This window comes from Pezoporus flaviventris, unplaced genomic scaffold (assembly GCF_033815535.1).
Source record: "Pezoporus flaviventris isolate CSIRO_AGI_PZ_B2104156 unplaced genomic scaffold, CSIRO_AGI_Pfla_v1 ptg000154l, whole genome shotgun sequence".
NCBI classification, from domain to species: Eukaryota; Metazoa; Chordata; class Aves; order Psittaciformes; family Psittacidae; genus Pezoporus; species Pezoporus flaviventris.
The window spans coordinates 1,545,870-1,568,440 of NW_026892702.1; the positions used below are offsets into that span (position 1 = coordinate 1,545,870).

General features: G+C 53.0%; 1 protein-coding gene across 1 annotated transcript in view; it reads right to left on the bottom strand.

Moving 5' to 3' along the window:
- The window catches only part of RGS3 (regulator of G protein signaling 3), a 74,785-nt gene that overhangs the window by 24,928 nt on the left and 27,286 nt on the right, over positions 1-22,571 (bottom strand). Inside the window, 3 exon segments of the mRNA XM_061479591.1 lie at positions 8,650-8,690; positions 14,717-14,828; positions 21,626-21,709. Of these exon segments, the coding sequence (XP_061335575.1) occupies positions 8,650-8,690; positions 14,717-14,828; positions 21,626-21,709 (237 nt within the window).

Below are 22,571 nucleotides of genomic sequence, written 5' to 3' on the forward strand. Positions count from 1 at the left end.
GCCAGAGGGGAGACTGAGATGAGCTCTTAGGCAGAAGCTCTTCCCTGTGAGGGTGCTGAGGCGCTGGCACAGGGTGCCCAGAGAAGCTGTGGCTGCCCCATCCCTGGCAGTGTTCAAGGCCAGGTTGGACACAGGGGCTTGGAGCAAGCTGCTCTAGTGGAAGGTGTCCCTGCCCGTGGCAGGGCTTGGAGCTGGATGAGCTTTAAGGTCCCTTCCAACACAAACCATTCTATATGATTCTATGGCTCCCAAGGGAAGAGCTCTGTTTCTCCCTCTTCCATCAACCTGCTTCCCCCAGTAATATTCACCCGTGCTGGCGAAAGAGGCAGCCCAACCCACATGAGGTGAGCACCCCCAGCTGCCTCTAAAGCACAGGCTCCTACAGAGTCCTTTGGGATGCAGCCAGAGAGATGGCAGACACGTGAAGGGCTGGTGGGGACAGGGGACAAAGCTCTACAGATGGCACGTGTCCCTGGAGGCCAGCCCCTGGCCGTGGACCGAGCTGCCCAGCTCAGGGCTCCTGTGCACAGGGGAGGCTGGAGCAGGGACTTGGGCTGACAGGGCTCTGGGAACTGGCCTCCCCACTATTGTTTTCATTCAGGGAGGTTGCTGCTGTGCCTGCCAATATTTACACAGAGAAAACAGGGTTTAATCTCCCCGTGCTGGGAAAGGAGGATGCAGATGGTGTGAAGGGGGTGTTTGCGACCAGATAAAGCCAGCAAGTGAAGTGGCTGCCAGTTGCTTTCTGCCTGCCTTCACCCAGCCTTTAGGACAAACATGTTATTGCAGGTGGTGTGTGCCCAAACACAGGGGAGCTCAGGGAGCCCACGGCAGCACCAGATCCCACGCCAGTCCTGCCCCTGGGAGAGCAGGAGGAAAACACGGGTGTGTATCACAGAGGACCCAGATGAGCCAACACAAGCCCCAAATGGGCCCTGCTACAGCCAGGAAAAGGTTCCTTCTCCTCCATGGGAAAACCTCACTCCTGTGGATGCTTCCCCAGCTGAGACTCGGCCCCACTGCGCCCAGGGAAAGGAGAGGCAAGGGGTCTGGCCAAGCAGAGCTCCTGGCTACCCGAGCAGCCACCAGCCATAGAGGGACTGTTGGCTCTGTAGCCCATAGAGCAGCTGAGGAGCAACCAGAGAACAGCAGCACATCACAGAAGGGACGCCCAGACCCTACACACTAAGACCCCACGCTGCAGACGTGCCCCTTTGACAGGACCCAGCACAAGAGCATCAGGTACACAGGTGGCTGTACCTGACACACCAAGATAACACAATAGCAACGAGGCAGACTCAGCCTGACACCTCTCAGTGACCAGCCTGGCCAGGGGCTGTTCTCATCCCACCACCACCTCCCTCACTGTGCCAGCAGACACGCTCCCAGCGGTGCTCAGGTCCTTGGGTGTGTGCTCCAACCCCACAGAGCAGGAGGATGCACTTCTCCTTTCCCCAGGCTCCTCTCCTCTGCAGGGTTTATGGTTCAGGGTCAGGGCTCCCAGCCCAGCTCCTCTCTGCCCAGCCCCTGGCCTCGAGCACTCAGAGCATTGGTCCTCAGCCAAACCCCACAGAGATCCCAGAGGGGAAGTACCTCGGAAACGGGCTCCAGACTACAATAGCTTTAAATCTCAGAGCAAACCTTCCACCAGCAAAATTGCAGCCCTGGGAATATCCTGTGCACAAAACACGGGCAGCAGATGCCTGGTATTTCATAACCCAGCGCCAAGCCTGAGGAGAAAGCTCAGTTTGCTCCTGTGCTGAGCTGTGCAGGGGCGTGAAGGGGACCACATGTCTTCCCTCTTCCTCAGTCCAGGGTTTTGGACTGCTGGACACACCGGTGCTGCCCAGAGAACAAACACTGGCAATAAAAACAGGGGGCCTATTGAAAGCTGGGATGACTGAAAGGTGTCAGGGTCCCCTTGGTGCTTCAGCAGATGATGTGCACGGAGGGGCTGCTTGCAGGGCGCAGCAATCTCTCCAGAGATGTGTGGCTCATTGCTGTGTGTCTTGTTTTCAAGACAGGGAGGCTCTACAGATGAAGGCAAAGGATAGATGTGGCCATCCTTCCTTGTGACACCAAGGGCTAGCTCTTAGGAAATGGGTTTTGATTGTCCTGCAGACACACATGGGTGCCTTGAGAGGCACTAAGATGGCAAAGTGGACCTGCTACTTCACGGTGCAGAGCCAACCAGTGTCTCCAGCTCACCCCACGCTGGTCAGATCCTGCTGCACTCAGATGCTGCTGCTAAGGAGAGAGTAAATGGAGCGATGCCATGGGATGTCATGGCACAGTTTGGAGGATGCTCAGCCTCCAGGAGGAAAAGCCAGCCTGAAGAATCTTGTCCACCCACTTTGGAGCAGCCAGCAAGGACACAGGGCATGGACCTCACAGACCAGCACTTTGTCCTTAAGTGGATCATCAGATAACAGCCTCCACAGGAAACTCCAGCCTTGAGACTATGCAGGCATGGAGCTCCCAGTGCAAACACCACTGGCAAACAGAGAGCAGGTCCACGGCCCTCCCATTCTGCAAACTCAGGCAAGAGGGCTGAGGGCTGAGCAGCCCCAGTGACAATAACACCAAGCTTCCCCAATGCAAACACAGCCCCAAAGCCATTTGGTGCCATCTCGGCACCAAAGACAGCAAGCTCCAGCCCATGCAGCCAGCCCCAGAGAGCAGCAGTTCCACCCTAAAATCACCCACAGGTGCCTGGATCTTTTAAACATCTCTCCAATAGTGAAACTGCATCACATCAGCTCTGGGAAATGTGACCAGAGTTAAGGCTGGGGAAAAAAATTAGGAACTTCTGCTCCAAAAAGCCCATTTTATGCTCATCTCAAAACTCAGATTTGGGTCGAAGTGTTTAAAGATTCCCAAACCAGGGAAGCAGAGTGCCCCTGGTTAGCTGTTTCTCCAGCTGGGATACGAACGTTTCCTGCTCTCCCAGCACTTCCAGCCCTGCCTGCAGTGCCTGCTCCACCCCAGCCAGAGGTTGTCACCTTACTGCAGTACAAGCCCATCTGACAAATAACAGCCCCCAAATCTGACAAGCATCTCTTTTCCTACTATGAATTAAAGGAAATTGAGATGCAATTTCAACAGAGCTCATAGTTCGCTCCACAGACAAGCACCCATCTCTTTTACCTTCTTCCATCCCACGCACAGCACCCAATGCCAGCCAACACTTGACTTTCTCCCATCAGGAATGTAAATCCCAGCTATAATCCCACCCTGGCATCTGGGTGACTCTCACAGCACCAAATTCAGGGTTTTCTGTTCCAACGAGGCTGAGGGACTGCTAAACCACTGCTCTGTTTTGTCAAGGGGCTGTGGTTAAACCCCTCCTGCAGGGAGGTGCGGGAGGGCTCACAGTGCCCTTTGGCCAGTGCTGCTCTGGGGTCAGTGCTGGGCACAGCTCCATGTCTCATTCACAGCCTCGATGGTTCCTGAGCTCATGGCTCTAACCTGACCTTGCTGTCATTGCTTTTTGTGGGTATTTTCTTGCATTTAACCACTAAAAGTACAGAGAGCATCTGAAAAGGACCAAGTCACCTCGCAGGCTGCTCAGGCCTCACCAAGACGACAACTAACTGGGATGGGGTGGAAACCACAAGAGCAGAGCCCAACCCAGGGCACCAGATCCTCCTTAATGCTGGGAAACGGGAAAAGGGGAACAACTTCCTCTGCTTTGGGCCTTGCCAAAACCATCACATTTTGGTCAAAAGCAAATGCAACACAAAATGCAGGTCTTTGGGCTACCACTTTGGGGTTAGAGAACAGAGGAACTGGAAAGTTGACTGAATCCCAAAGTCATCATTACTGATGCCATCCTCTCAATGCAGGAGCTCATGGCTGCTGATCATCCTCCCCCCACAAGCCTTTTTCAGTCCCTTCTGACCCTCACAGACCTGTGTGTACATCGTGTTCTCCCTGTGATCACATGAAAACACATCATCAGCTTACATCCAACTTAATCAACCAATGTTAACCATGCCAATGCTGACTGCCTGCAGGTAAGAGCTAGGCTTCCCAAGCCCTCCCTGGCAGAGCAATCCTCACGGAAGATGATGCTGGGGCTACAGACCAGAGTTGAAGGTTCCTTCCGACACAAACCAGCCTGTGATTCCAAGATTTCCCCAACACTCGTCTAGAGGATCTCCCATGCAGAGTTAGGATGTGCATCTCCAAGGCAAAACAAGATCAACCAGGGATTCACAGCATCACTGGGCTCGGCTATGTAAGCGTGCTCATCACAGCAGGCCAAGAAGTTGCTACTGGAAAGATTTTCTGTTCCAAGAGGAATTCTGTGTCTGCAGATGAAAACTTCCAGAGGAAAAGATCCATTTGCTTGTGCTTTTCAGATGAAAAACTGTTTGATTTTAATTCAGAATGAATACATTGGGTTTGAATCAAAACCTTCCAACAATGCAATAAAACACTGATCTGCAGTTTCCTATCAGTGGGACATTTCCGGAGCAGGGAAGGGTGTGAAGGCAGCCCTGGATCACATTCACATCTCTGCACTGGCTCCCTGTGGGGCTACTGATTCCCACCACAGCTGATGCTTTCTCTGACAGGTTTTACACATGTCATGACAGGAGGTGTCCATGTCCTGCAGGGAGTGGAATTTGGGCAGGAGGGAAATGGAGCCCAACAAACACACTCCAAAGGGGAAATGGAGCCCAACAAACACACTCCAAAGGGGAAATGGAGCCCAACAAACACCCTCCAAATTCTATAGGATGCAGACACATGGGTCCACACTGAACCAGCCCAGAGCTTCCACAGGCAGAATCTGTTCAACTGACTTTGAGCTGTTTCATTTAGATTTAACACACTAAAATGAAACACACTCTGGACCAGGTTTACATGCACTGAGAGTACTTCACGTACCAACTGGCAGGTAGAAAAATGAGACAAGCTTCCAGGTATACACAGCATTCCTCAGATCAAAAGGTACCAACTTCCCCTCCCAAACCCTGGCTTGCTTATGCGCTGGGACTATCGCAGCTACCCCATGACCACACAAGGAGCAAAAGCCCCAAGAGCAGACAGCTCAGGGGAGAACCTTCCTCTCTTTCTGCATTCCTTCCAACACCAGCCTATATTTAGCCCTTCCAGGAGGCCACGTGTCCCACTAGCATCGGGGCCACCCGCACTCAGGACCTCCAAGCACTGCAACTCCCACCCTGGGGAGCTGTAAAACAACCCCCCCTCTGCTGTAACCCACACTGGGCTGTAAAGATCACTGTAAATAACAGGATGCACAGGACCTAAGCTCCGTGGAGTGATTTACTGACACGTGATTAGGCAGGATGAGCAGCAGTGGCTGGTTTATGGCACTCCAGTTTCCCCTGAAAGCTGGGATTTTCATGTTTAAAATCAATGAAGCATCTCACAGACATTGAAACGTACTTCTCTTTTGGGTCATGCCAGATCTGAATGCAAAAACACAGCCTTATGGGTTAGAACTTTATCACAAACCTTCCAGATGAGAAGGAGCAGGAGGGAACAGCTCGAGGCCTCAGCAAAGAGCTCTTCCTGCAGCAAACACAAAATCAGCCCAGCCCCATGGGCTCCCTTTTGACTCTCAGCAGCACTAAACACATTACAGCTCATTGCAGATGATTTGTGGGTTAGAAACAGCAGCATGAGAGCGTCCAGCAACCTCCAGGCCCTGTCACGGCAGCACAATGGATGTGTCTGCCCAGATCACAGTGACAGAAGAGCTCAGTGATGAGCACCAACCCCCCCAGACCCATCACATCCACCCTGGAGAGGCCCAGCCGGCAGAGCTGAGCCAGGGAAAAGCTCCTGGCAGAGTAAAGTGCTGCTGGCAAGCCCAGGGATGGAGCAGTGGCTGCAAAGAGCCTCTGTAAAGAGCAGATGAGGAGGGAGAGAGACTCTCAGGGTGACATGGGACCAAAAAAGCTGTGTCCACACAAGCACTATCCCCTCCTGCATTCTTACACAAAGCTTTCCAGTTGCCACAAGCAGTGGCAGGAGTGGCAGTGGGACAGCCACATCTACCAGCAGCGAGTGATGCTTCACCGGACCCAAATCACAGCTTTCATTTGACAGCAGCCCATGCCTTGAACCCACCCCACTGCAAAAATAACCTGAACGCCACAAACTGACGCTCCCACCAGCCCCTGCAACCCCCCTGTGTGCAGCCAGCCTGCAGGAATGCCTTTGAGGGAGACCATGTTCTCCATCCCACCAAGACTTAAAACCTCCTGGTGACACCCCATGCAAACAGCCCTGTAACTAAAGCTTTGCTCCTGACAACTGAATACAAAGAAGAGATGACCTGAAGGCGATTCTCTTCTTAGCTTCCCTGCAGGAAAAGGATGCTCAGATGCTCTCAGGCTGGCTCCCACAGCAGCATCCCATCAGTTAAGAAGTCTCCATTTGCCTGAGGACAATTCATTGAGCCACACAACCTACACACAGCACAAGTGTGAGGTTTCTGCTCTCATACCTCACCAGCCCTGTCCTTGCAGCACTGCAGGTCACTGGTCCCAGAAGAGCAGCCATGGGGAAGTCAGGAGGGCACCGTCCTGCCCTGGGTCACTGCTGACTCACAGGCACGTCCCTCCTGCACCTCAGCTTCCCCTTTGAGCCAGAATTACTCATTGCTGGAGAGTCTGATGAGACCCACAGCTAGAACTGCTCCACTGGCCCCTGAAGCGTGAACACTGGCCTTTCTATCTGTGCTATGTACACACAGAAGCCACCTTCCCCCTTCCTTGCAGCAAAGACCCAGCCAAACCACAACACTGGAGAATCACCTCCTCACACCAGCCTGATCTCAGTGCAGACCAGCAGCCTCAAAGCACCCCTGTGGGGTCTGGGAGGGAATGGGTGGCACAGGGGATGCCCTGCACAGCAAGGTGCTGTCTTTGAGCCAGAGGATGCCCCAGTGTCACCTGAAAGCCCTGGGCTAGTGCAGGGTGTGAGCAGCCACTCCAGGGTATGGGCATGCAGCAAACCTGCTGGTAACTGCAGGTCAGGAAACTCCTGCCTCACTTGCAACCTGCTCCAAAATACCTCCAGGAGGAACTGGAGAATCCCATGACAGTGGCCAGTTCAGATCTACTGTCCTCTGGAAGAGCATGCATGTAGGAAAGCAAATGTTTCACATTTTATATACAACACTCCAAATGCAACACATGTCACTGATAGAGAATCACAGGATCCCAGCCTGGTTTGTGCTGGAAGGAACCTTAAAGCTCATCCAGCTCCAACCCCTGCCATGGGCAAGGACCCCTTCCACTAGAGCAGCTTGCTCCAAGCCCCTGTGTCCAACCTGGCCTTGAACACTGCCAGGGATGGGGCAGCCACAGCTTCTCTGGGCACCCTGTGCCAGCGCCTCAGCACCCTCACAGGGAAGAGCTTCTGCCTAAGAGCTCGTCTCAGTCTCCCTATTTTCATCTTAAAGCCATTCTCTGATCTCAAGGACCAGAGCAATTAGAGCCATTTAAGCCCCTCAAGAGCTTATGCACTTAAGTCTTAAAGACAAGTTTTCACCTCTCAGGATCTCATGAAACATCTTTCAGGCACTTCTACTTAAGGGGCTCCAAGCACTGAATTACATGTCAGGTCTGAATGGATCTTTCCAAATGCATGAGAAAGTGCCAGGTGCCTCATATCCCACTGTTGGGATGTCGCTGAGGTACACCCATCACAGCCCTTCTGAGTCACAGCACAGGATTAGGGTATGGAGACATCAATATGCCTGGTGTTCCACAGGGGCAGGCACTGAGCAAACCCCTGAGGAGGCAGCTCCTGCCCAACCACCCCAGGCAGAAACAGAGGAGACAAGGAAGGAACAGGAGGAAAACATAAAAGATGGTTACACAGCAAGTCATGGCCTGGCCCACGTCCCAGCCACTCAAGGTGAACAACTTCATTCTGGACATTTTCACCCAGCTTTCACAATAGCTTGTTCTGGCACAGTGCTGCTGAGCAAAGTCTGCCCTTCCTCCTCTGTGCCCTGGGGATCTTCCCCACACCCGCGTTTCCACCTCTGGAAATACAAAGCCTTGAATGCAGGAACACAGTAAAGTCACTTGAAAGGGACAAAAAGCCCCAGCATCCACCGATCAGATGGGTCCAGTCACTATGAGCCAATTTTGCAGTCTCCTTGGCTGCTTCACAGCACGAATGTAACTGTGCCAATGTCTGAGCGATCCCAAACCTTAGAGCATTTAGCCATGTACCAGCCACACATGACTTTAGAGCTATCATTACATGTCCTTTAGACTGAGCTTCCTTATTTTATTTGAGGGCTCCACACCCGGGTGCTTGAAGACAAGAAAAGCAAGATGCCTAAAGACAAAACAGTGTGCAAGGAAATGTGCCCCCAGGTAAAGAATCCCAGAGTAAGACAAAGTGAGATGCTGTGCACAGGGGCGGGGGAAAAGCAAACCTGCCTCAGTGCTGCCCAGCCTCCCCCAGCACAGATTCCTCTTAACAGCTTCTCACTAAGACATTGTGGCTGCAGCCATTTCCAGACCTCTGGCATATCAAGAAGGAAGTAAAAACCAGCCTGCCCAGTGCTCCTGCCCCAGCAGAAAGGGTCGGAGTTGTTGGTCCGTGTTCAGCTCCCAGCAGAAAGTTCAATTGGACAACAGCAGCACTCACCTCTGCAAGGTAAAGGATGCAGAATTTCCGGTCTTCTGAACCTATAAAGAAGGAAAAACCAGGATCAGAATTCAGCTACAAGCACATTTCTGCAAGCAGAGCCAAGGGCAGAGGAGCTGGCGAGGAGACAGCCTTTAATGAATATTTATTGTTGTCACCCCACAGTACCAGGCTGTGATGTGGAGTGATGTATGCTGCATCTGCAGGGCCATGCGCCGGGCAGGCTGCATCGCATGGTGTTTGCATGGACTCACTGTGCTGTCATGGATTCTCCTTTGGGATTGTCCTTTGGGTTAAAGGTTTGTCTCATTCAGAGGCCACATCCAGGCTCTTCTGCCCTCCTGCCATGGTACATGCAGCCTGATTCCTCACCAGGGCTGTGGAGGCCCCACAGTGCACATGGAGCTATCCTGGGCACCACCAGGTCTCATCCCCCTGTGGATGCTTTGCTCCCAGGAACACCGACCAGAGCAGCTCCTGTTCCTACATCCTTGCTCATTCCCAGCTTCCAGCCCTAAGCCCTTGGTAAGGCTGGTGCAGCTCTGCCCAGTGATGTCTGGCCCAGCCTCCACCAGTGGCAGTGGCTGGGGTCAGCACCTCTCCAAGGAGAGGGAGCCAAATTCCAGGGCAATGGGAAGTGGTTGATGCGGGACAGAGCCCATCCTGCTCCATCGGGCTGAAGGCAAACTCCCCAAGCTCCCACCAGTGTGGAGCTCAGAAGTCCTGACCAAGAGACTTGCACTTCCACAGCCTTGGGAAAGGAGATGGTGTTGGAGGCAATGCAGTGACCAGCACTGCAATCATGTCACTGGACCAGGGAGAAGCCCAGGACGGCTCCTCATCTTGCTGCCAGCTATCCCAGGGGATGTATCATGCCCCAGCTGCTCCACCAGGCTGGTTTCTGCAGGCCTGGCCTTCCCTGTACCCAGCAAGAAGGCATTCCTGAAGATTTGCCCCGGGTTTTGATCCCCGTTGGCGAGATGTGAGTGTCCCCAGCACCAAGAGAAGCCAGCTCCTGGCATACATCAGCCACACAGGAGGACATGAGACTGCCACAGGACAAGGTCACCCCAGCTCTGAATCAGGACATCCCATCTCCTGGAGCCTGCTCTCTCCTTCTCACCACCGTGCCCTGCACCAGCTTTGCTCTTGGTAGCTGGGCTGCAGCTTTCATCACCCTTCTAATGACATGATCTGTACCATGAGGTCAGAGCCGCAGCCTGGGCACGCTGCACATCCCATTCAGAGCACTGCCAGCACAAGCTCTGCTTCATTTCAACAGCCTGGGCTGCACTAATGACAACGGGCTCTGTGCAGGGCTGGAAACACCCTGCTCCCCAGAGGAAAGCAATTCTGCTGCTGCAGGCAGCAGCCCAAGTGTCAAGATAAGAGCTGTGACCCACTGAGGGACTCACTGATGCCTCTTGAGTCACCCCATGGACAACGCGAAGCCCATGAAGAAGTGCAATGGCCTGGAGCCGTTTGCTGGGTGTCTCTTCCCACTGGGATCATAGACCTGCCTCTGCCAGCTCCACTTCCAAAGCACACTGCAGGATATGGGCTGGACACCACCACGGGGACAGCAGGACACTGCCAGAGGGGCTGCTGGAGCCAGCACCACCCAGAGAGCTGCTGTGGACCACTTGGATGAGGAGCCCCTGTGTGTTTGAGCCCCTCTCCACTTCACCCCGGGCACTGTGAGGATCAGGGAAGCAGCCTGGCCCCACAGCTGCCAGCCCAGGGCCCAGCACTGCCCCTCATTCCTCTTCTGGAAGTGAAGCTTTGATGCTGAAGGGGGCTGGCTGGGAGCCATGTCTCACCCCTGCACCACAGGAAAACCCTTCACTGCTCTCCAACAGCAATGTCCAAGCTCTCCCAGCACCCACTTCCATAAATCCCAGCAGCACCATCAGGAAGCATTTTCCTTGCAAAGCCAAAGCCTCTGATGGGAGTTCCTCAGCTACTGCTTCTTCCCTAAAGGGAGGGTTTGGAGGCAGGACCTGAGCCTGCTGCTGGCACATCACGAATCCACCATCCGCTTCTGCAGCTCCTGCTTCCCAAGTGGTCATCAACACAAAACCCACCCATCTTCTCCACCAGGGTCCCTGCTCCTCCCTGCAACCTGACCAAAGCTTGCCAGGCTGCCCTGCAAAGCAAACTGCAGAACAACATCTCCCTTTCCAGCGTGAGCCACTTCCCCTCAGGAGCTTTAAGCAGGCTGATGTGAGGAGCAAGTCACTTTCTAGAGACAAGCACCCTCAGAAAGGTGATGCTGGAGTGTAACAGCCTGGGAATGACCCTGTTTCCCTTGGGCCTCTCTATTCCTTCTGCAGTAACAAGTGACCCCAACAAAGCCCGAAACCATCAGAATTCAGCTCCTTTTCAAATTCCTCTCCATTGAGCTTTCAATCAAGCATTGGCAACCTCCACAGCCAGCAGCTCCTATCCCCTGTCCCTCCAGCACTCACTGCTAGGTGTGGCCAAGCAGCCCAGTGCCTATAGGACACAGAAAGCAGGGAGCCAGCCTAGGCTAAGGAACTGCTTGAATCCCATTTTCTGCCAGGGATTGCCTTTAGAGGGACAATAAATGGGAGGTAAGAGACTGGCCCCAGGCCAGCAGCTGGGCTCGAGCCAGCGCCCATCCCCAACGAGGGCAGAGCTGGGAAGGGCAGATCCAAGCAGATCCCAGCACAAACCAGGATTTCTTCCATGAAGGTTTCCCCAGTGTCTGGAGGGTGAGGCTGGAGCACTGGAGGCTGCTGTGCCCTGTGCTCCGCTCATCTCCTGCACCCCAGATCGCAGAGGCCACCAAAGACGAGGCGAGAGGCACAACCTTGTCCCGGGGTTGTGGCAGCTCAGGCTCACGTGGGGCTGCATTCCCTATGGAATCCACACCTTTCTGACAGCTGAACAGCGCTCAGGCTCAGGCAGATTCAGTGGAAAGATGAAGGAAACAAGGAGGAGAAGAAACCAAACTCACTTGAGGATATTTCAGCGCCTTCCTGCTGTGTTGTGGCAGGGACTGGCTTGTGTTAACTGGAGCCGTCCCTGCCCCAGGGCTGGGCTGCTGCGAATGCTCCACACGGACAAGAGGAGGTGGGAGTTTTGTGGGGACACGTCCCCATCTGCAGCTCAGCCTCGTCCCATGTTAACGTGTGGGGCAGGACTCACCCAGCACAGCGGCAGCCTCCAGCACCACCCCACACCTCCTGGGCAACCCCAGGAAAACACCCACTGGCTGCAGGGTTTGGGTGGTCTGTGCCAGGAACTGGGCCAAAAACATGGGAAAAGAGGGAAGATGGTCCTGGATCCTTTCCACAGCTCCTGGTGTGGCTCAGGGGACCGTGGCAATGTCCATGGCAAAGGCAGGACCCCTCCTGACCACCCCATGTCTGCTCCACAAAGAGGGGTCTCAGGGAGGGTACTGCAGGGCCCTAGGTACATCAGGAGAGAGGAAGGTTCTTCTGCACACCCAAACCTGGCTACCAAGAGGGGACAAGCTTGTCACCCCCCGTGGCACATGTCCCTGGGGAGGTGTGGCAGGGTTCAAGCCCTGGGTGCTATCATGGAATCATGGAATGGTTTGAGCTGGAAGGGACCTTAAAGCTCCTCCAGCTCCAACCCCTGCCACAGGCAGGGACACCTTCCACTAGAGCAGCTTGCTCCAAGCCCCTGTGTCCAACCTGGCCTTGAACACTGCCAGGGATGGGGCAGCCACAGCTTCTCTGGGCACCCTGTGCCAGCGCCTCAGCACCCTCACAGGGAAGAGCTTCTGCCTAAGAGCTCATCTCAGTCTCCCCTCTGGCAGGTTAAAGCCATTCTCTTGGCCTGTCCCTACAGGCCCTTGGCCAAAGCCCCTCTCCAGGTTGCTTTCTTTCCAGCATCACTGGGCAGCAAGGAGAAGCTTTGGCAGGACAGAAGACTCACAAATCATTCTTTGCCTCTATCTTGGAGCTGTTTGCTGTGAGATACAGCGGGGTGGGATGTCAAGGACAGCAAAGCAGCCCATGAAAAGTGTTTGTTTGCAGGATCCCAGCTCAGTCCTGAGGTTCCTCATTCCAGCTGCAGAACAGGAGAGCTCTTCCCTATCCCAAAGCCAAGTGCACCCACCCGGGATGGGGGCAGGATCCCAGCAATGTGGTGACCTTCACGTGGAAATTCCCACAGTATCTGGTGAGGAAGCCAGCCCTGTCACACTGGAAACATTGGCTGGTGTGGTGCTCATCAGCCCTGCTCGGCTTCTAAAGCAGGAAGACTCGCATTGTACAGCAGATCACACTGATCTGCTTTCGCACAGTGCAGCGAGCGGCAGCAACAGGAAACATCACAATGGTCTGTAGTGCACCGGAGATGTCCCGATTGTTGTACTCAGCAATACGCCTGTTCCTATTCATGTGCCATTCAGTCCTTTAGGAGACCAGCAGAAAAGCCCTGCCAAAAGGGATGGACACCTTGCTTGTTCCACCCGCCTTTGAAGCGGCCCTGCCTAAAGCAGGAGGATGAGCTGCCTCAAAACCAACTGTGCCGGATTCCTGGTGCACGGGGGGTGGTTCAGTGCTGGAGAGACAAGCACCCCCTTCACAGAGGCTTGTTAAAGCTCTTCCAGATGTGATCCAGCCCAGTTATTATGGCAACAAGGAAGTAAGTGGCAGAAAAGCACTCACGAAATCCAACTGCTCTGCCTGAGGTTAGGAGGCACATTCCTGTGCCGAGCTGTGAACAGATCTGGGTGCACAGAGCCAGGACCAGAATCACCAGGGAAGCTGATTCAAGGAGGTGAAGAAGAGCAGAGTTGTTCCATGCAGCGCATACATGCTCCAGGAGCAGACACTGACCAACAGCTGAGCACTCCAACGACAAACAGTTTTGTTTGGCTGTTTCATAGAAATAAGCAGCACCAAGAACAAACCCCAGGGAAGCTTCAGGGGCTTCTCTAAATGGCTCGTGCCGTGGTGCCCCGTCACTCTCACCGTTTCTGCCCCCACCAAAGAGGTCCGTGAATGAATCTGGGAGCAGAAATTATGGAAATGGGAAATAACAACTGAGAGGCAGCCTGTGGTGCCCTGCTCAGCACTGCAGACCACCAGCACTGAGGCTCACAACAACATGGAAAATACAGCCTATCCACAGAGTCATGGCAAGAGGCAAAATCCAGCCAGAAAATGATCCCTTTGGAGAAGCAGCCTGGATCTAGATGAACCCCTTTTGGTGAGGGCCATGGGACTGCGTAAAGACATCAGCCCCACACTGACACAGTCAGGGGACTGCACACAAACCAAACCCGTACCCAAAAGTGACTGCACCAAAGAAGGAACAAGGTGGGACTGAACTTGGGGCCAAGTGGTCCCACAGTAGCAAACAGAATGTGGTAAAGCAATTCATTTGTTCTCCTTTTGACCCTGAGCACCCGAAGGCCATCTTTTGTACAGCCTCACTGCAACTTGAGATAACTGATTTCAGATCAGCCCCTGCCGTAGAAGCCCTCTCTGAGCCCTCAGCTTGATGGGAAAGCATAGCCAACAGAAGAAGGGCATGGTCCACAGCCTGCCACTGAGGCCAGGGTTTGCTCTAGGTTTGCTCTTTCCTCCTGCATGGGGGAGGATGCTGGTGCAGGGGGAAACTGTGGGCGGTTGAAGGGAGAAGTAGCAGAGTAAAGGTCAGCAGGGCTCAGTCAGGCTCCCCGAGAGACAACCTCTGAACTCCCTTGAGGGTAACCTCAGACTTCCCCTTCTCTGCCTCGGCAAGCCCCAGCTGCAGGCAGGGTAACACCAGCAAGGGAGCAGCCCAGCACAGCCAGAGCCCGGGGAATGCCAGCCCCAAACCCCCAAGAAATGCACCACAAAGCCCTGGAAAGCAAGAGGTGGCACCCACGTGCCCCCAAGGTGTCCCAGGAGATGGAGCTCCTGGGGACTGTGTTAATGCAGGGACAGGGAGGGTGGTGATGGCCCTGCACCCCACTGCAGGATGATGTTAGAGTGGAGTAACAGGGTGCTATTCTGTGGCTGGCTAGAAACATTTATAGCTAGTGGCATGAAAATGCACCAAACTGCTGCCTGCAGACACTCACCCTCCTGGAGCTTGACACTCTCCAGGTAGAGAGGGTTCCTCAGCACGTTGCAGCGCCCAGGCTCGTCCTCCTTGGTGAAGAGCAGCAGGTCAGAGTAGACAAAGAGAGTCACCTGGAAGCACAAAAGCAGAAGCTATGAGACATTCACCTCTTGGCACTGAGACAAGGGAATGTCCTGGGCAGGTTCTCTGCCCTGGGGAGACTCACCAGCCATGGCAGGCAACCCAGGCACCCTGTCCTAAGCGCTGATCCCTGCTACAGCCCTTGGGGTGCTCCCAGACCAGGCTCCCCGCACTCAGCAGCCACCCACTGAACCTTGTGGAGCCCCGTGACAAGAGGGACAGACCTGCCCGGCAGTTTAACTCCACACAAACACACCCTCTGCTCGCTCATGTCACTTCCCATTTGCATGAGTTATAAATCAGAGGAGCAGGAGGAGGGAATAAGCTGCCGACTAATCCCAGCACGTTGCAGAAGTTGCAACCTAAAAGCAAACGTGATCTCCCAGGACACTTCTCACTTCCCAGGGCTCCCTCTGGGAAAATAACAGTTTGGCTTTTAAAACAGCAGTTACAGGAAACAAACTTGACACGTTTAAACCACGCTGATGGGTCGAAAGCAAACACTGAACCCCCAGCTCCATGCCTGAGCAGTGTCCTAGAGCCTGGGAGCTACTCCAGAGCAGTGGTAAATGCTCACAGCTCAGAAGGGAGGTTTTGTTCTGCTTCTGGCTCTTGCCTGAGGTCCCTGCTTCAATCAGCACAGATCAGTGGGATCTTTAAGAATCATAAAGTGGTTTGGCCTGGAATGGACTTAAAGTTCACCCAGCTCCAACCCCTGCCACTAAAGCAGCTTGCTCCAAGCCCCTGTGTCCAGCCTGGCCTTGAACACTGCCAGGGATGGGGCAGGAATGGAGCTTCTATACTGGAGATCCCTGACCCAGGAGCCTACTGGAGGCGAGTAGCTCAGTGCAATCACTGTGCCAGGAGCCAAGGCTGGAGCCTGTTTCATTCTCCAGCAGCAACTGGGGACACGCAGCGAAATGCAGAAGATGCCAGGAAGCAGCTGCAATGCACCAGTGGACATTCTGGATACCAGAGCTTCTGCATGCTTCCAAGCCACATGCTGCTCTCTGCCCAGGATGCAGCATGGGAGCACATGGCTGCTTCTAACCGCTCCTTGGGATGCTCCCAAAAACCTCCTCCAGCAAAGGGAAAACTGCTTTGCAACACTGAACAAAACAATGAAGGTTTTGTGGCCTTTTAGCAACCCTTTTGCAAAAGCAGAAAACAATCAAGCATCCCAGGGCCAGGTTGGACAGAGCTTGGAGCAAGCTGCTCTAGTGGAAGGTGTCCCTGCCCACGGCAGGGGGAGGAACTGGATGAGCTTTAAGGTCCATTCCAATACAAACCAAGCTGGGATTCTATGATCCAGGGGCTCACTGGGAGCTATAGCACCACCGCCACTAAGTTACCTTCGAAAGGTGACTGCTCTGTCCTAGTACAGTTTGTCTCCATGCCCAGCAGCTGATGGACACGTGTCAGCAGGAGGACAAGCTGGGTATCAGTTCATCACACGATGGTAAGCTCATGCCAGGGCAGCAGCATGTGGCTGTGAAACCAAAAATCAAGCCCTTGCCACAGGATTTCTCCTTGCTGTGCCAATTCATTTCTGTGGGATTCCTAATAAGCACAAAGCTACTGGCACAGCTCTAACTGACAAACCAGACAGGGTCTGCTTTTCTCTGTATTACTGGGAAAATCCCTTCCTCTGCTCTCAGGACACTGTTGGCCTTGTGCCCACACTCACCCTCTTCACTACCTCTACTACTACATTATTATCAATACCAGGAATAACAAAGTACAAGCTGCACTATAAACTTTCTCCCATGTCCGTCCTGTGTCAAAGGTAACTTCTGGGACATGTCTGGTGCCATCCCAGGTTCCTCAGCCTCAAATAAGTGATGTTCAGGGATTCTGAGAATAGCAACTTGAAGTGAAGGAGTCAGCATCATGCCCCATCCCTGGCAGTGTTCAAGGCCCAGTTGGACACAGGTGCTTAGAGCAAGCTGCTCTAGTGGAAGGTGTCCCTGCCCATGGCAGGGGTTGGAACTGGATGAGCTTTAAGGTCTCTTCCAACACAAACCAGGCTGGGATTCTGTGAGATAAAAGAAGGATCAGGAAGTGGTCATGCTGGAAATGGAGAAAAGAAAATGAAGACACATGGAATTTTAAAGGGTAGAAGAAAGATGAGAAGTATCAGTAGGAATAAAAATATCACTTCAAAACCAAGCAGGTTTACACAGGGCAGCATGGAAACAAATACACAAAAAGTATTTACAGGTAACATTGTGTTTTTATGAGAAGATAGAACCAGAGTGATCTGGATTGGAGGGGACCTGATTGAATTCAGGATGTGGAGAAGATAAAAGCGCAGCCAGTGTGGGTCACATAAGAGCATCTCTATTAGATGCTGCTTCCAGGAAGACACTTGATTTTAGATGAGTGCCACACAAACCAGTTTACAGAGGTCCTGCTGCTCCTCCACATTGCTGGGGGAGGAAAAAGAGAGTGTCCCTTCTACCCACAACGCCAGAGCCTGCCAAGAGCACCCCAGCACTGCCCTGGGCTGCAGCAGACCCTGATCACAGCACTGGGAGCAGGATCAGCACAGCTGAGCGCTGGAAACTCGAGGTATGGATGACTCTTAAGGCAGCAGCCAGCAGAGGGGAGGGCTGCAGGAAGTAAGCTGGCACTCTGTCTAGGGTTGTCATCCCACTGCTGACAGGCTGCAACGTGTCCCAAACAGCCCTTTGCAAACAGACCTGGTATCTACCATGAAAAATCACAGGGCTCATAGAAGAGCAAACACAAAAGAACCGCAGCACCTGAACTCACGCAGGCAAGACACAGGACCCACAAGAGCTGCCCCTTGCTCTGTCAGTGTCTTTGTGCATTTCCCAGGGCTGATTTCCTGCCCCAAAATCAGAAATAAAACAAGTGACATGATGACAGGACTCTGAAGACAGATACAGGCTCACCTATTACTGGAGTGACGAAGCCACATGGCAGATGTCACACAGACCTTAGGGGGATGGGAATAGATTTTATGGGGGGGGAAATGTTCACAGAGGCTGACACTGATGTGTGGGACACAGTGCATGTCTGCATGCTGCGCACACAGCAAAAAGCAAAGCCTCAGCTGCTGATAGATTTGACTAACTACAGAATATAACCAGGAAGGCATTGCTACACAGGGAAGGGCCATGTTTAAAGTGCTTCCTACAAGAAAAAACATGGAAGCCAGGAGGGAAAGCAGCAGGTTAGTGCACTTCACAGAATCATTAGGGTTGGAAGGGACCTCTGGAGATCATCCAGTCCATCCCTCAGGATGCTTCCTCAGGATGAGAACAAGAGCTCAACGTCTGGCAGAGCCTGGCCACAGGGCGCAATAGCCACACATTGTAAAGCAAAGCAGGGTAACAAAGGCATTGTGAAAAGTGCTCAGAAATAAAGCCTTGTAGCCACAGCACCTTCATATTCAACCTTAGGAACTGTTCCTAACCCCATCCTCTTCTGCTCAAACACCAGCATAAACAGTGATTGTGCAGATGGGGAAATGGTGAAAAACAAGGAAGAAAAGGCTATTCAGAGGCAGTGAAGAAGGGACAGTGTAAGAGGGACCAGTGTGGTGGAGAGAATAGGTAAGCACAGGTTTCTGATGTTCTCACCCAAAAATGTCTAAAAAGGGCTGAAAACAAGATCTTGAAATGTCTGTCCCAGGGAGAAGGGTTTTGGTCAGCCAATTGCATTGGCCAAACTCAGCCACCCACTGAAACATGGAGCTGGGAGCCCTGTCCCAGGCCAGGAGTGCCAGGGACTTGCAGTGCAACACTTGGGATGAGAGAGCAAAGCCTTTTGCTCTGCTCTGGACATGCTGGTCCATGACCTCCAGGCTGCTGGCCAAGCTGGGGGCTTTCAGAGCTCAAGGCAGGACCATCCTGATCTGCAGAAGAGAGAGCTGGGAAAGGGAAGAGCATGATTCATGCTGTGAAGGTGCCTCAGGGCTTTGGCAAGTTGCCTCCACGTACATTAGAGATGGACCCACAAGGACAAAGCCCTTCGTTGCCTTCATGGGCAACCGCAGCATCACGCAGGTTCCTCTGGCACTCCACAGACTGAAGGGATTTCAGAAGAGCATAAAATGGGAATTGCAACAAAGTCTAGACAGGATGTGATTAAAGCCTGAATAAGGATTGCCCCAGAGGTAAGGTCAGGGAAAGGACAGATCCTGGCAGGCCTCCAGAGAGGTAGGTTGACTCCTTCAGGAGATGGGAGAGTTTGCTCAGTGATGAGGATGCGGGCCCTGATGGCAAAGCTGCCAATGGGGAAAGGTTCTGGGTGGGTTTGAGGTTTTGGGGGCTGAAAGGAGCAGAATTAACCAGGATCTCCAGCCCCTGCACCAGGGCCCTCCTCTCTTGAGCCGTAACAGAACAACATGCAGAAAAAGCTCCTGCAAAACACAGGAGCAGGGGTCTAGTTTGAGAGAGACAGGGTGGGAAGAGCAGTGGGAAAGTGGAAAACCCCATGGAGCAAGGAAGAAAGGACCAATAGGAAACAGGACAGCCTCTGTTCAGGCAGCAGAGAAGGCTGGAGAGGGAGAGAGCTCAAGTCCAGCAAAAAGAGAAGTCAGAGCCCTTCTGTACCAGGGGAAGCTCCACTTTGCCCAGGCCAGTTTCAGTCTTGCTGGCTTCAGAAGCTTAGGTTCTCATCTCACAGCCCATCAAGACCAAAGCAGAGCCTATTGCTCCATTGGAGAAGGGAAGTCTCTGGCTTTCCAGAGACCTGCAGCAACCCCTGAAAGCTCTGCAAAGCCTGCCCTGACCCTGTGACACACTGCAGGCATGAGACAGCCCTTCTGTGGGGATGTGGCTGATGTCCAATGTTGCTACCCTCAACCGTCAGCTCCCAGCAACAGGGAGCCATGCAACAGCACCACGCTTGGGCTCACACCAAGGGAAAGGCACCTGCCTTCCAAAGCAGACACTGCCACATGCTTTTTCCCATTCACTGCTTCTGTTTTTCCACTCTGCTTAGTCACAACCTCCTGACTTGCCCCTCTGCCAGGCTTGCACAGGCATCACAGCCTCAGGGCACCATCATTCCCAAACAGTGTCTCACACTCCTGGCCAGCATGCAGCATCCTGCCCTTCCCTGGCAGCAGCTCCAACTGGGAAATCCTCTTCCAGCTTCATGCTCCTCTTCAGGGTATCATAAGCAAACAGAGTCCTTTCCCTGAGATGTCCTCCTCCTGATCCTGCCCAAGCTGGGTCTCTGGATTGGCTATTTGGAGACAGAGCAGCACATCTCCTCTGGACATGCTTGTCCTGAGGCTCTCCATCATCTAAATATGAACCCCTCCGTGCACACACATGCTCCACCCAGGCTCAAACAGCATTAGTTATTCAGTTATTGTACATTTGGCTGCTACTACAGACCTCTGAGTCTGGTCTGAAAGTGAACAAGTGCAAGGTCCTACACCTGGGTGGGAGCAATCCCAGGCACAGCTACAGGTTGGGCAGAGAAGAGATTCAGAGCAGCCCTGTGGAGAAGGGCTTGGGGGTGCTGGTTGGTGAGAAAATGAACATGAGCTGGCTTCAGTGTGCGCTCACAGCCCAGAAACCAAGTGTATCCTGGGCTGCATCAAAAGGAGCGTGACCAGCAGGTCCAAGGAGGTGATCCTGCCCCTCTGCTCTGCTCTTGTGAGACCTCACCTGGAGCATTGTGTGCAGTTCTGGTGTCCTCAACATAAAAAGGACATGGAACTGTTGGAACAAGTCCAGAGGAGGCCACGAGGATGATCAGGGACTGGAGCACCTCCTGTGTGAAGACAGGCTGAGAAAGTTGGGGCTGTTCAGCGTGGAGAAGAGAAGCTGTGTGGAGACCTCAGAGCAGCCTTCCAGTGTCTGAAGGGGGCCTATAGGGATGCTGGGGAGGGACTCTTCATTAGGGACTGTAGTGATAGGACAAGGGGTAATGGGTTAAAACTTAAACAGGGCAAGTTTAGATTGGATATAAGGAGGAAGTTCTTTACTGTGAGGGTGGTGAGGCACTGGAATGCGTTGCCCAGGGAGGTTGTGAATGCTCCATCCCTGGCAGTGTTCAAGGCCAGGTTGGACAGAGCCTTGGGTGCCATGGTTTAGTGTGAGGTGTCCCTGCCCATGGGAGGGGTGTTGGAACTGAATGATCTTAAGGTCCTTTCCAACCCTAACTATTCTGTGATTCTATGAACTCCAAACGAACCAGGAGAAGCATCCTGACTTCAGGCTGGCCTCCGCATTTCCAAACCATCATAGCACAGCTGATACTCAGCCATGGGTTTACCTGATTTTCATTCATGAGGGTGTGCCGAAGACCCTGAGCAGCAAAGAACAGCAGCACAGACAGGGAAAGAGGTTTTCTACAGGTCAGTGCCAAAGCTTCCCCAAGTTTTTAACAGCCCTCTGATAACATTGCAGAGAAGCAGCAGAAAGAAGGAAAAGGGGAATTTGGACAAGGCATGCGACCTGTTTCAGAAGCTGGATTTCTGGAAGCTCCTTTTCTCTGTCTAGATCTCTAACCTGGCCTATAATACTCTTAAATTCCCTCTTTCTGTGTCTGAGTGGCCTCAGCTACCAGACTGCGACCAGCAGGCATTTGCCATGTGTGGTTTCTTTGTGAGCATGAAGGAAGACAAGAAAATAAAGATTTCTAGCAGAGGAAAGCTTTGGTATTGAGCTTATCCCATGATAAACTGACTAAAAGTTTTCCAAATACAGTATTGATATCAGCACTACACAATAAAACATTTCCCTTTGCAATCTGCTATATAAGACTGCAGAGAGCATGTTTAGAAAGCTCAGAGTCTTACCTGTATGGTCCTGGTCCTGCTCTCATGAAGCAGCAGCTCCTCTGACAGCAGCAGAGTCCGGGCTGGGTTACAAAGATCTAGGGGCTACATTTGAGAGGAAACAGGAGAAAAAGAGACCGAATCAGTCAAACCTTCCACTGGAAACGTGGTTTGCCAGAACAAATTTCCACCCCCAAACCCACTTTGTCTGCACTTTGAGCTCTAAGTCATTCAGGAAGAAGCCACCCCACAGTGTGCTCAGAAGGACAGCAGGCCTGCAGTCCAGCCACACGATAAAAAGGCTGAACACAACACCTACGTCAGACCAAGCTATAAAAAGACCATCAGCCTCCTGCCTCTGCACGTCAACTGCTCCGCAGCGTGGGCTTGGGGATGGGTGCTTCTTAGCAGGAAACACAACCACAACAGTGGCACGTTGGATTCTCACACCCCTCAGACAAGAACACTTGATATATGATTTTGTGGATTAGAGTCATGGAGCGGTTTGGGTTGGAAGCGACACTAAACCATGTTGCTCCAAGTTCTGTCCAGCGCTGCTGGGGATAGGGCAGCCACAGCTTCTCTGGGCACCCTGTGCCAGCGCCTCAGCACCCTCACAGGGAAGAGCTTCTGCCTAAGAGCTCATCTCAGTCTCCCCTCTGGCAGGTTAAAGCCATTACTCTCACAGGAAGTTAAAGGGACTTCAAGAGGGCTGTCACGCTGAGCGCTCAGCTCCCTGGTTCGTCCCTTCCCTGTTTAATGCTGGAGAAGAACAGGACAGGTTCAGTTGTCCCAGCTGCAGAATAAACCCTAACAAACCAGTCCAGGACAATCATCCTGAGCTGCATGACCAGCAGGCACATGAGGACCTGCAAAGGGGCCTTGCAGTATGTGAGAACACAAAACCAGTTCCTCAATTGCAGCAACAGCCCAGACTCAACCCAAGACACGAGTTTTGGGACTAAAG